Genomic DNA, 14,550 nt, shown 5'->3' with positions numbered 1-14,550 from the left:
AAAAAACCTAAAGCGAGGCGGATAGGGGCGGCAAAATCGGCATAGCCTACGGGCGGCAAATGTCTAAATCCGGCACTGCTTAGAATTACATACGAGTTGTAGACAGATACTTCGGGTATCGATGGCGATACGCGAATGTGATACTGCTATCCTGCTTTCTTAATACCTCGCAAAACTTTTTATTGTCGTAAATAATTAAGAATAACTAACAATGTAAAATAAACCACAAATTATTTGAATGTACATACCTATTAGTGAGTTTTGGTTGACAAATGGAGAAATGGTTTGGACTTACTCTGTGATGTTCCAAGTGGTACTTCTTAAAGCTGATAGAGGCGGGTACCCCAACGGGTAGATTTGCGAAGAACCCAAATAGTCTATTAGCCATTGGCCGGGCGTGGCCGAATGCTAGGTTGTGTGCGATTTCGTGGATTGCTGTAACAAGAAATATAAGTTTTATAAAATACGCCGTTTTTTAAGCGCTCGCAAAATAATTTTGTTAAATGCCGTCAAAGCCTCTGCCAAGATAACGTTACTGGTTCCAACTGTAAAGACGATACTTTGTAGTGTATTTTTTCTACTACTGTTTGAGCAGGGCCGTCTATGCTGGGGCAAATTCTTATTCTTATTCTTCTTATTTGGGGGTAAATTCTTATGCCCAAGGGGGCATAAGAATTTGGGGCCCTTTTAGAAAGTAAAGAAAGCCAACATTTTTCTAGTAGGTATGATCTTTTATTTATTATGGGTATATTTATACTGTTACTGTCTGTCCTTCGGGGCCCCCTGAGGATGGGGCCCCTTGGGCACGGGCCCCTTATAGTAAACACGGTACTGATGGGTACACTGTACAGACATTTATTTAGTTAAACTGTCTATGTTTTCGTAGACGTTGCAATACATGTACAGATCAAAGAAAAAAAAAAAGAAAAAAAATTATCAGTTCTAGAGGTACGCTAAAAACGTGTAACATGTTTGTAGACAGTTGACACTAACTGCTTGTGTTTGTAATTTAATTGTAATGTATATTGTGTTAATCTTATGTTAATGTAATTTGTATTATCTTGTGTGTTGATACTAATCATATTAGTTATTCATAATTGGTGGCGCTACTGAGCCAAATTTTCTTTTCAGCATAACCTTTTTAAAAATAAAAACTACGGTGACTGCTGGCCACCTAGACATGACGCTGACATATTGACAGACTGACAACAGACTATTCTCCTAAAAAAATAATTTCCGCATCAAGTATTGATTTCCTTCCATATTTTAAGGAGAATCCTACAAAGTTTAATATATATCGCTCCGCCGCGTCGCATAATTATTATAATTAATTAATTATTATATTATTTTTTATAATAAGAAGAAACCGCTTTAGATTTTTTGGAGGACTACGGACGAACGAGGTAAGTAGTCAATGTAGTCATCGGCGAGTATAAATTTCCTTTTCACCACACCATCAGCTCGGAAAGGCTTACTTTGCACTTCAAAAACTGATAGCAAAGTTGCATTTTATTCCCATGTGAGGCAAAGTAAACAAATGCAAATTTTGAGTTGTTTTCTTATGTTTGCTGGTAGAATTGATGATTTTGTATGATACATTTTTAATTACCTTCATTCGGGTTTAATTTTGTTTGATATTTTACACTTAATATTTGCTTCGGGTTGGTGTGGTGAAAAATTTTGTGTTTCACTCGGGGGTAAATTTTGTTTAACCCTAGTGCTTTGAAACCCTCGCAACGCTCAAGATTCCATTTTTCGAACCACTCGCTACGCTCCTGGTAGTCCTGGTTCAATTTTGGAATCTTTCGCTTGGTCGGGTATCAATATTAGCACGAGCGGTTAAACAACAACTTTGCCCCGAGTGAAACAAATAACTATTTAGCACCGCACCGCAGTATCGGCTCCAGCTCCCGGAATTTCCCTTATTTTCTAAATTTCTAAAAGTCTACGACAATCTTAACTATAATTAGTTGAAATACATATTTATTTACAAGATATATACAGTGGCATTACCTACTCAAAGAAATTAATAACTAGCTTAAATCTAAAATAGGCCCTTGAGGCATTGTACCAACGATGCTGGCGGCATTTCCTCGCTGTATCGAAATACTGATACGTTGTGCGAGGTAGCCGCCAGCTCTTGGGTCACCATCGTAGAATAATAGCTAATGACCAATATAAGCCAATAAAGATAATGTAATCTCTTATCAGTAAGTATCTGATAATGTGGTTAAATGCCTACCTATATTCTAGATAAGGAATATGGTGTAGCAGGGTTCTTTCAGTTGGGTACCATTTTTATTGGGAGGAAAATCCGTTATGGATACCTCCGCACCGCAGGGACAGCGCGGAGGTTATGTCGGACTCTCACCGACTAAAAACCTCCCAGTAGTCCTCCTCGGCGCATTTCGGACGGCTCTGGGATCTCCAATGAACGCGCCAGTGCCGTCCTAGCGTTACGCCCTTTTGTGGGTCGCCTCTTTTTAGGGTTCCGTACCCAATGGGTAAAACGGGACCCTATTACTAAGACTCTGCTGTCCGTCCGTCCGTCCGTCCGTCTGTCACCAGGCTGTATCTCACGAACCGTGATAGCTAGACAGTTGAAATTTTCACAGATAATGTATTTCTGTTGCCGCTATAACAACAAATACTAAAAACAGAACAAATAAAGATTTAAGTGGGGCTCCCATACAACAAACGTGATTTTTGACCGAAGTTAAGCAACGTCAGGCGGGGTCAGTATTTGGATGGGCGACCGTTTTTTTTGCCTTTTTTTTGCATTATGGTACGGAACCCTTCGTGCGCGAGTCCGACTCGCACTTGCGCGGTTTTTTCAGTCGCAGTCCCTAACTGCGACCGTCTCCGACCCAGAGATCCCCTTTTACGACAGGCAGGGGATACAGTAGCCTTATTCTTACGCCCGGACTACAGTGCGCTCAGAAGGGTACCTACTGGAATCATACCCTACAATCCCCCTACATTACCCGTGGTTAACTAACTATAAGGTGCAGCGGGGCAATTTCGACTTCGAGTTGTGGTTTTTCTCCTTCCATAATAATGGTCGAAAAGTAATTACACGTAGACGCTGTTTTGTAAATATTCACCGTTTTTTTTGAGCCAGGCAGGCATGGTAAGCAGTACCTAGGAAAGTGCCGACAATTTCCTATTGGTTCTTAAATTTCTTAACATACACATACATACCTACTTTGCAACACATCCTCTGTTTCCATCTCTGATGGAAACGTAGCCTTATAACCCCATTTTCGGAATTACCCCAAGTGCATCGTACGTTCACGTGAGCATTCGCACGTGTTAACTCTTACAAATAATCTTCGATAAGCTGTTGATTATGATTACCTATAAATACTTATGACATGTAGGAAAATATCAAGCCGGTATACGTGACGCGACTCAAATGGAGATCGTGATGATTCATTTACAGACCAACCTCGTTTCTTGATTCATTTAATTCAACATCTATTCTATCTATTACTCAACACTAGCTAAGTGTTTATATGTATAACATAGAGAGAAAATACATAGAGTGCTCATTACATACATCAGTTTTAGTATCATATCTGGCCGCGTAGCCAAGATGCCGATCGCTTACGCTCCGTAGCGATCGAAACGCAACTGCCACTGTCGCACTAATATGGAAGTGTGATAGAGAGACATAATGGTTTTCGTTGTCAAAGCGATAGCGATTGTAACCTTGGCTAGGCCGGCAGAACGACTATTATTTTCGTAGTCGACATCTAACATCGAGTAGCGGAATTATCAGTACTGCTACTTGACAATAGATGTTGTAACAACTGAAAAGTCTAATGCTCAACAATTTTCAGCTAATATTATAACCTGATTAACCGGAACTCTATGTATTTTCAACGTCTTATGCTTTTAATTTTAGCTGTAAATTTCCGTTCAATACAATATTCGTGAGTCGCGACACTAGAGAATTCTAGTATCAAGTAGCGGTACTGATAATTCCGCTACTCGACGCTAGATGTCGACTGCGAAAATAATAGTCGTTTTGGTACCAAAACTGATGTATGGAGTGAGCACTCTATTCTTACTATATTTCTCTATGATAATAACTAGCTTCGTCAGCGTGCAATGATGATAATTATTGATAAACTAACCTATGTCCTCTAGCCCGGGCCCCAAGCTATCTCCATGGCAAATTCATCTCAACCGGTTCAGCAAAAAATATTTTCCAAATAGATTCAGTCGTGTTCCAGAAATCGAGGAATAGAATAGAATCTCCTAATTTTTTAACTCGGTTTGTTTAGACAAATATACGCACAGACATACATGCATGTCCCCCGTTAGATAGATCGATGCCTATGTAAGCCGGTTCAGTTGCAAATAAACCATCGCTGTGATCATACGCAAATTTCTTTAATTTTTGAGAGTATTCAATACAGAACCTTATAGCTATCGAAACACGGTTCAAAAGATAGAGATGATAAGAAATACGAGTCTTATTTAGAGTCTACAGGCCTGAATAAACCTCACTAATACTATCACCACAATGTAAACATCTGTGGTACACCACACACTAATTGACTCTTTAAAAGATAGTAGCCTAGTTCTAGGGCACAAGGTGCATGCGGTCTAAGTATAGGGTTGCCATACGTCCGGATTTGTCCGAACATGTCAGGATATTTGCCGGATTGCGGCCGGACTTGGCAAGTGTCCGGATTATTAGGAATGAACTTATAAAAAAATGTTTACGTGATATACTGCGTAACGAATGCGATGCGACGGGGTCGGGCGGAGGGAAAGGGAAACGTAGATCCACGATACACAATACACCGCAAAGCGCAGCGCGCCGCCGGGGCGTCGTTCAGGCTACGCCAAATCTCTGTTACAAGAAACGTCCGGATTTTTAGGGTGATGTCAGGATTTTTATCAGGACATTTTATTCTTCCATATGGTAACCCTATCTAAGTATTAAATAGCCATTGTAATTGTAAACGTAATGAGTTGTATTAATTTACTGACCAAAGGTGTATCACCGTATTACGCATAATTAATCAATTAATATCGGGGAGACAGAGCTTTGCTCTGAAAACGTTTAAAAACTCAAAAATGCGCGTTTTTCCAGAGATAAAACCTAGCTCCGAAGCAGTAGGCTACCACTATGAGCGTCGGCCAGCTGAGGTACTGGACGAAGGGTGTTATAAGCTGTACCTACTATAGTTCGTTTTTTTTAGCATTAGAAAGAACTTGCAAGAAGGTAAGCGATCTTGACATATCTTTTAATTGAAAAACGCTTTTTAAAAATCAAAAACTATTACTTATGAAAGCAGAAGAATATAAATGATCGTATTAGATTCATAATTGTTACATATTTGCCGTAATTCATTTTTAAAATGTGTTTTACAATTAAAAGACACATCAAGATTGTTTGATGTGATTACAATTAAAAGACACATCAAGATTGACCTTATTTCTAATGCTAAAAAAACGAACAGCACCATGCTGGTCACCACCCATTTGATTATAAGCTGAACAAGTACCAGTAACCACCCATTTGATTCGGCTCTACATAGATATCCTATTTAGATGTTGAACTCACCTAACATGAGAGAATGATTGATAACTCCACCGAAGCAGTACGCTACCACTATGAGGGTCGGCCAGCTGAGGTACTGGATGAAGGGTAGTGTTATAAGCTGTACTAGCACCATGCCCGTCACCACCCATTTGAAGCTGAACTAGTACCAGTAACCACCCATTTGATTCGGGTCTACATAGATATCCTATTTAGATGTTGAACTCACCTAACATGAGAGAATGATTGATAACTCCGCCGAAGCAGTACGCTACCACTATGAGGGTCGGCCAGCTGAGGTACTGGATGAAGGGTAGTGTTATAAGCTGTACTAGCACCATGCCCGTCACCACCCATTTGAAGCTGAACTAGTACCAGTAACCACCCATTTGATTCGGGTCTACATAGATATCCTATTTAGATGTTGAACTCACCTAACATGAGAGAATGATTGATAACTCCGCCGAAGCAGTAGGCTACCACTATGAGCGTCGGCCAGCTGAGGTACTGGATGAAGGGTAGTGTTATAAGCTGTACTAGCACCATGCCCGTCACCACCCATTTGAAGCTGAACTAGTACCAGTAACCACCCATTTGATTCGGGTCTACATAGATATCCTATTTAGATGTTGAACTCACCTAACATGAGAGAATGATTGATAACTCCGCCGAAGCAGTACGCTACCACTATGAGGGTCGGCCAGCTGAGGTACTGGATGAAGGGTAGTGTTATAAGCTGTACTAGCACCATGCCCGTCACCACCCATTTGAAGCTGAACTAGTACCAGTAACCACCCATTTGATTCGGCTCTACATAGATATCCTATTTAGATGTTGAACTCACCTAACATGAGAGAATGATTGATAACTCCGCCGAAGCAGTACGCTACCACTATGAGCGTCGGCCAGCTGAGGTACTGGATGAAGGGTAGTGTTATAAGCTGTACTAGCACCATGCCCGTCACCACCCATTTGAAGCTGAACTAGTACCAGTAACCACCCATTTGATTCGGGTGTACTAGATATCCTATTTAGATGTTGAACTCACCTAACATGAGAGAATGATTGATAACTCCACCGAAGCAGTAGGCTACCACTATGAGGGTCGGCCAGCTGAGATACTGGATGAAGGGTAGTGTTATAAGCTGGACTAGCACCATGCCCGTCACCACCCATTTGATTATTTATTTATTTATTTATTTATTTCCACACTTACAACTATCTTTACAGGTGCTATAAGCTGAACAAGTACCAGTAACCACCCATTTGATTCGGGTGTACATAGATATCCTATTTAGATGTTGAACTCACCTAACATGAGAGAATGATTGATAACTCCGCCGAAGCAGTAGGCTACCACTATGAGCGTCGGCCAGCTGAGGTACTGGATGAAGGGTAGTGTTATAAGCTGGACTAGCACCATGCCGGTCACCACCCATTTGAAGTTGGGGTCGTAGCCGAAGAGCTGTTTGATTTCCGGATATTTTTCTGGAAACAAAAAAATATACATGATGTAAATATTAATTATAACTACGAGCACAGAATAAAAAAATAGTTACTAGGTACAGGTTCAATCTCTAACAAAACGCTTCTATTACGACAGATATGACCGCAAGATGGCGCAAGCGCGAGCAGGCGTCCGTTCCGTAGCGGTGCGCGACAACCTACTGCTAGACACCAAAATTGGTGTGGGCCGCATGTACTTGCAGCGACGCGACGAAATCGCGGAGTGAACCACGCCTGCTACGAGTAAGTACGCTCTGTTTTTGCTACACCTTATAAACCAGTCCCCCGCCGCGTCTGTCTGTTTGTGTGTATGTATGTTCGCGTAAACTCAAAAAACCGGGCAAGTGCGAGTCGGACTCGCACACGAAGGGTTCCGTACCATAAAGCAAAAAAAAACGGAAAAAATGCAAAAAGAAAACGGTCACTGTACAAGTACTGACCACGCCCGACGTTGCTTAACTTTGGTCATAAATCAAGTTTGCTGTATGGGAGCCCCACTTAAATCTTTATTTTATTCTGTTTTTAGTATTTGTTGTTATAGCGGCAACAGAAATACATCATCATCTGTGAAAATTTCAACTGTCTAGCTATCACGGTTCGTGAGATACAGCCTGGTGACAGACAGACGGACGGACGGACGGACAGCGAAGTCTTAGTAATAGGATCCCGTTTTACCCTTTGGGTACGGAACCCTAAAAATACTGAACGGATTTCTATGCGGTTTTCACCTACCAATAGAGTGATTCTTGAGGAAGGTTTAGGTGTATATTTGTTAAGGTTTTGTGTACCCTGTGCGAAGACGGGGCGGGGTCGCTAGTTTTCAATGTTTTGTCCAACATAAAAAAATGTCAGTTCCATTGGCCAATTTTATACCCACAATAGTTATCCTGTTTTAGGACCAATTTTGAGTTAAAATGACAAATCGGTATGACAAATTGGGGCAATACAAAACAAAACAAAAAAAAAAATTTTTTTTTTGGCGAAATTGACCTAAACGTCCTAAACTCATATTACATTTTTTACTTCTTTTGACCTCAGAAATGCGTGGTTAAAATTATTCGGTTTCCTCATGTTACACCGTGTATAACGAAAATATTACTTAAAATATATTATGTACAGATCTCCAGACCAATCTTTTTCATATTCGAACTAAAAAATTATATGTATCTGAACTACGGTTGCAGCAAAATTTCGTGATTATTGGATAAAGAATACTCAAGACATTGTGTAACAAAATATGAAAAATACAAACATGAAAAGAGCACACCTATTGGATTCTATCACATTATTGCACTTCGCTCGGCCGATAATATAAATTTGTATGGTACGTTAGTGTGAGAGCGTGCGACTTGCAATCTGGAGGTCGCGGGTTCAAACCCCGGCTCGTACCAATGAGTTTTTCGGAACTTATGTAAGAAATATCATTTGATATTTACTAGTCGCTTTTCGGTGAAGGAAAACATCGTGAGGAAACCGGACTTATCCCAATAAGGCCTAGTTTACCCTCTGGGTTGGAAGGTCAGATGGCAGTCGCTTTCGTAAAAACTATAGTGCCTACGTCAAATCATGGGATTAGTTGTCAAGTGGACCCCAGGCTCTCATGAGCCGTGGCGAAATGCCGGGATAACGCGAGGAAGAAGTTAGTGTAAAAGTTAACTCCTTAAAAATACGAAAAATACATTGCTTTTTGGGTCCAGCCCAAATGAATGGCATGGGTAAGTAAGTTATCTTTCGAGCTTGTACCGAGACCGAGGTTTGACTCCCACGTTATGTGTACTTAGCGCTGTTTTACGCCAATCCTGCTAATTAACAACTTTGCTAGTTAAGGCACAGTAGAATAACGAACAGTAACACTGCTCTGTAGATTCTGGCCTATAACCGCGAACATCGAAGTTCGCAAATTGCGGGCATATTTCTCTGTCACTCTAATTATGCCTTCATTGGAGTAAAAGAGAAAGATCCCCGCAATATGCGAATTTCGGCTTTCGCGGTAGCCCCTCTTACCAGCGAGTCGTGTCACAAGCTATTTTTTAGGGTTCCGTACCCAAAGGGTAAAACGGGACCCTATTACTAAGACTTCGCTGTCCGTCCGTCTGTCCGTCTGTCCGTCTGTCTGTCACCAGGCTTATCTCACGAACCGTGATAGCTAGACAGTTGAAATTTTCACAGATGATGTATTTCTGCTGCCGCTATAACAACCAATACTAAAAACAGAATAAAATAAAGATTTAAATGGGGCTCCCATACAACAAACGTGATTATTGACCAAAGTTAAGCAACGTCGGGAGTGGTCAGTACTTGGATGGGTGACCGTTTTTTTTTTTTGCGTTATGGTACGGAACCCTTCGTGCGCGAGTCCGACTCGCACTTGCCCGGTTTTTTTTAGTTCTTTATATGGCAACTTTTTTCCTATCCATAAACTGTCAGTTTCAAGCTGTCATTTAATTTCATAGCAATTTTATTGCCAGGTCCGGTTTTTATTGAAATTCACACTTTTTTTTTGATATTCGATAGCTTGGTTGGTACCCGTCTGTATCTTTAGGTATTTAAATAAAAGTAAATAAACAATTTGTACATTTTCGGGTAGTCATAACATTTATTGGTTAACCAACCGAATACAAAACCGCATGGATCTGTCACTGAACAACCTGACTAACCTACATTATTTGATAATGCCTTAATGTTTTCTTCTACCATCAATTAAGGAGCCATTTGAGGGTAGATTTTGTTTACTTTTATTTATGTAAATACCTAAAGATACAGGGTATTTATAATCTTATTAGTTTCCTGTTGTAATACTGTTAAAACAGTACTGTGGCGCGCCCTAGCATGTAGCTCTTAAGTGGTCAATTTAAAACCATTAGCATGGCTCGAAGTTCGAAGTAGCTTGGTTCGAAAGAGTTGAACATCTTTAGTTTACGATATGTCATAATAATATATGACAGTATTTATGACTTTCATGCGACTGGGTTGGATAGCCAGAGGGGCTACCGCGAAAACCGAAATTCGCAAATTGCGAGGATCTTTCTCTTTTACTCCAATAAATTAAGGCGTAATTAAAGTGACAGAGAAAAATACCCGCAATTTGCGAACTTCGTTTTTCGCGGTTATAGCCCAAATGACAGTCGCTTTAGGGTACTTTAAGGCCAAGCACGCACTAAGATTTTTTGTCGTGCGATAATTTTGTCGCAGAAAAGCAACGTATGTGTTTATATGTCGGTGCGCGCACATGCGACAAGAAAATATGTATTACAGCGCGATTTTAAAATCGTGTCGCAAAAATTTAAATCGCAAAATTAAATAAAAGTTTAATGCGCGCAGGCTCTAAGTGGTGCTTGCACAAATTTTTGCTTGCTTGCAAAAAATATGAGAAATAAGGTGATTCAGTCATTCAGAGTCATTCAGTCCACCGATTCATTCATTATCGAGTCTGATTTTTCACGGAATGAGTGAAGCATCAAATTTTATTACTAAAGTAGGAAAAGACTGACGTAAGTATCCGATAACGATGACGTTTACAATTTTCTCTGATGGTCTAATTTATGCCTAAATAAGTAGGTAAATAATAGTCATCGGTTTTAAACACCAAAAAAAGTTCTAGTAGTGCCATTGCCCAAAAAATTTTGAGTTTGAGTTCTAAGTATGGGGAACCCCCAAAATGTATTGTTTATTTCTATTTTTGTGTGAAAATCTTAATGCGGTTCACAGAATACATCTACTTACCAAGTTTCACCAGTATATAGTTCTTATAGTTACGGAAAAATGTGGCTGTGACATACGGACGGACAGACAGACAGACATGACGAATCCATAAATGACCCACTTTGCCTTTAGATATAGTGCTAACTATGCTGATTAAGAAAACACCACAATTTTATTTTGCAAAGTTTTTGGCGCAAAAAGAATTATTGGAAATCGCCAAATCACATTATCAAGGAGACCTAACATAATCCATAACAGGCAGTCGGCTGATGATTCACGAAACCGGGCTTATCTTGTATAAAAACGTCGGTTATCAGTAAACAATACAAATAATACCTATGAACCTACGATGCTGCTAAACAGAGATTACAGTGCATTGGAGCTTGTGAACTTTGTGATATATGCGAAAAGTGATAAGAAAACAGAATAAATAGAAAGGCAAAGTTGTTGTTTAACCTTTCAATATCTGGGAGACCGAGCTTTGCTCAGAAAACATGAAAACTCAAAAATGCGCGTTATCCCAGAGATAAGACCTAGCTAGATCGATTTATCGCCCCCGAAAACCTCCATATAGCAAATTTCATCGAAATCTTTAGAACCGTTTCTGAGATCCCCAAAATAAATATAGGTAAACTTATATAAGTAAACAAGAATTGCTTGTTTAAAGGTATTAGATATGTGTGTGTAGAGGTCCAAATCGTGGGTTCAAACCTCTGCATAAGCAGAAAAAATCGTTCTCGAACATAAAACAAAGTTGCTTTCATAGCAGAGATCTAGGCGCAGATAAAAAATAGGTAACAGACAAAAGAGATAAAAAAAGAGGGACTAAAATAAAACTTACACTTAACATTACAACACATATCATTACATAACAGAACAGTAAATAGGGGGTCATCCATTAATTACATCACACGTTTAGGGGGAGGGAGGGGGTCAAGAAAATGTGACATATTGTGCCCATGTCACAATGGAGGGGGGAGACACAAACTTTGTGACGTCACTTTAACTTCATCAGTAACCGTAAATTTATTTGAATTATTTTATTCACTGTACATTTAAATAACAAGTTTTTAAAACGATAATCGTTTTTATTCGGTTAATTTTCTTTCCGAAGCAGATTTGGGTTATAAAATTACTAATATTTATATTGTCAAAAATATTTTGATAAAATATTAATAATACTCAGGTACTTACTTAATTCGATTTGGCGATTTCGTAGAAAAAATGTGACGTCACACTAGGGGGGAGGGGTTTGCCAAATGTGACCAAGTGTGACAAGGAGGGGGGAGGGGTCAAAAAACCTAGAAATTCGTGTGACGTAATTAATGGATGACCCCTAGCCATGAAATGGTCCCGACTCAGTATGGTGTTAACCTTGATGGGCCAACGCTGGTCTTCCGTTGGGTATATGTATATACCTAATAATAATAACATTGCCGTGTGTGAAGTCACGTAGTTCCTAAGTATTACTCAATAATCTATAGTCATTGTTTAACTAACTGATTTGCTATGTGACACATACATACATACATATAGTGACACTCTTAAATGTTTATCAGTGGACCTTATGCTCTTTGTAATAAGGTCCACCGATGGACAGTTAATGTATCACTCCTTGAGAACTATTATAGTGGCATTATACAAACACTCAAATAGTGAGAATGTTCTATTGAAGTATTTCGTCGGGTGACAAGCAAAAGTCACTAACTAACACCATTGAAATTATTGGACAATAAACCATATTGCAAGTGTAATAAAGTGCATTGTTACTTTATTTTTTTGATAGTACATAGTGACTTTTGCTTGTCACCCGACGATTTGTAGAGTTGAAGCAAAAATTATTTTGTATAACAAGACTATGTAGTATTGGTGATTTAATGAGATCTATTTTTAATCAATTCGTCTATTGGATGTTTTTTTAATCTATTTTTTTAAAGATCAGTCCCGTAATGAGATCTAATGGTAATAAATGTAGTAGTGTAATATTACCCACCTATAGGATCATAAATATTTATAACAGCAAAAAAATATCTTTATTTGTGCTAGGTAGCACAATACCTACAAATATATGTTATTTTATTACCCTAGAAATCGGAGGAAAACATAGCATAGGTAAAATATCTCTTTCACAATTCTAGCTTTATAGCATATTGTAATAAAGTAGTAAAACAAATTGTAAAACCAGTTTATTACATTTGTTAAAGATAAGAGCATCATAAATATGTCTACTTTTAAAATTAATAACAAAAAACTTTTTTAACCCACTAAAAAGCACAAAATGGTCAAGGTAGTGAGTTTAAGTTCAAGAGCTTTAAGAGACATTTTTGCTTAAAAACAATTTAAATACACATATTTTACATACATACAATTATATGTAGGTAGTAGTTTAGGATTTTTAAAGGAAAACACTATCAATTATGCAGGAAAGCAATTTCACATTTGGTTTAATATTTGAATGACCATTATTATCACAAAATAAATAGGAAATTACAGTTACAACTGAATAAAGTACCAAAAAATCTCTTACAACATAGACAATTAAAAAAAAGAATGAGTTCATACTACTATACGATATCATCAACTTTTGAAGCAAACATTAGCAGATTTTATTGATATGATGCATAATAATGACGTCATAACTTACCTAAAATAATTTTCCGGCGGCTAGCGTGAGGCTCCTCGGTGTAGACCCACTCAAAATCCGTTCGGGACACTTTAGCACCCATACTTAAAATTCGAACGTTCAGTACCACATTGGAATACGCGAAGGTAACGATTTACGGAAGATACGTTAGGTATCACTAGAATGTAACCGTGAACTAGAGATAATAGGGCAAACTTGGTTTGTATCTAAACGCAAATCGCCTAATCCTAGCTAGACGGCGAGTGTGCAGCGAGAGATATCGCAATAGGCGGAGCGAGGAACCGTAGCCGCCTGGTGGCCGGCTGTAATCAATCAAGTCAGTGTTACCAGCGTATGATAGATGAACTAAAAAATCCGTAAATAGAAATTTTCACGAGAGATATGTAATAAGCCCAGAAAGCTTATTGTATTGAGATCGTGCTTCAACTAGCACTGCAACAGGTAAATTAAAAAAAACATAACTAGCTTTGATTTAACTGAACTTTTGCTAAGTATTATTGTCATAAAAAAAAACCTAAATTATTAATAAAAAAAAGATATGAAATATAAGACCAACAGCAACTGGCTTTGCCAACACCTATATATATATATATATATATATATCAATTCCTATGCCTAGATGCTATAGTTGGTCAAGCAAATCTTGTCAGTAGAAAAAGGCGCGAAATTCAAATTTTCTATGGAACGATATCCCTTCGCACCTACATTTTTCAAATTTGTCGCCTGTTTCTACTGACAAGATTTTATGCATATGGGGTCATCCATTAATTACGTCACACCAATTTCTAGGTTTTTTGACCCCTCCCCCCCTTGTCACACTTGGTCAAGGCCTGTTCACTTCCTAAGAAAGTTATGTCCCCAAATAATTGCGCATGTGTGCGCCTTAAGCTTCTATGTGTGCGTTGGCCTCCGGGAAAAAGTTGCGAGTAATAAAAATAAAAACATTTTTCTACAGCAACATTGCTCCCAACTCTTATTTAAATTATCACGAATTTTATACAATATTAATCATAAAACGGGACTTAAAACGCTTGAAACTTAATTACATGCGATTAAGTTTTATAATGAATATTTGCTTCCAACTGTCTTTATCAATGTTCATAAAATATATGGAGGGTAGGTACGTCTACCCACCATAATA

At 38.6% G+C, this 14,550-nt stretch overlaps 1 protein-coding gene across 4 annotated transcripts in view; it reads right to left on the bottom strand.

Annotated features, from left to right (window-relative positions):
- The window catches only part of LOC134677992 (sphingolipid delta(4)-desaturase DES1), a 29,645-nt gene extending 15,988 nt beyond the window's left edge, over positions 1-13,657 (bottom strand). The window contains exons 1-3 of one of the 4 annotated variants that reach the window (XM_063536434.1): positions 13,410-13,657; positions 6,869-7,045; positions 296-435 (exon numbers count right to left, since the gene is read on the bottom strand). In XM_063536434.1, the coding sequence (XP_063392504.1) occupies positions 296-435; positions 6,869-7,045; positions 13,410-13,491 (399 nt within the window). In that variant the 5' untranslated portion in view covers positions 13,492-13,657. Of the gene's footprint in view, positions 1-295; positions 436-5,581; positions 5,713-5,786; positions 5,918-5,991; positions 6,123-6,868; positions 7,046-13,409 lie in introns of those variants that run through there. The other 3 variants (XM_063536431.1, XM_063536433.1, XM_063536432.1) reach the window with 3 other exon arrangements.
- Between the last annotated feature and the right edge of the window lie 893 nt (positions 13,658-14,550).

This window comes from Cydia fagiglandana, chromosome 27 (genome assembly GCF_963556715.1).
Source record: "Cydia fagiglandana chromosome 27, ilCydFagi1.1, whole genome shotgun sequence".
NCBI classification, from domain to species: domain Eukaryota; kingdom Metazoa; phylum Arthropoda; class Insecta; order Lepidoptera; family Tortricidae; genus Cydia; species Cydia fagiglandana.
The sequence above is the reverse complement of the archived record's forward strand: the minus strand, read 5'-3'. Positions and strand labels throughout refer to the sequence as shown.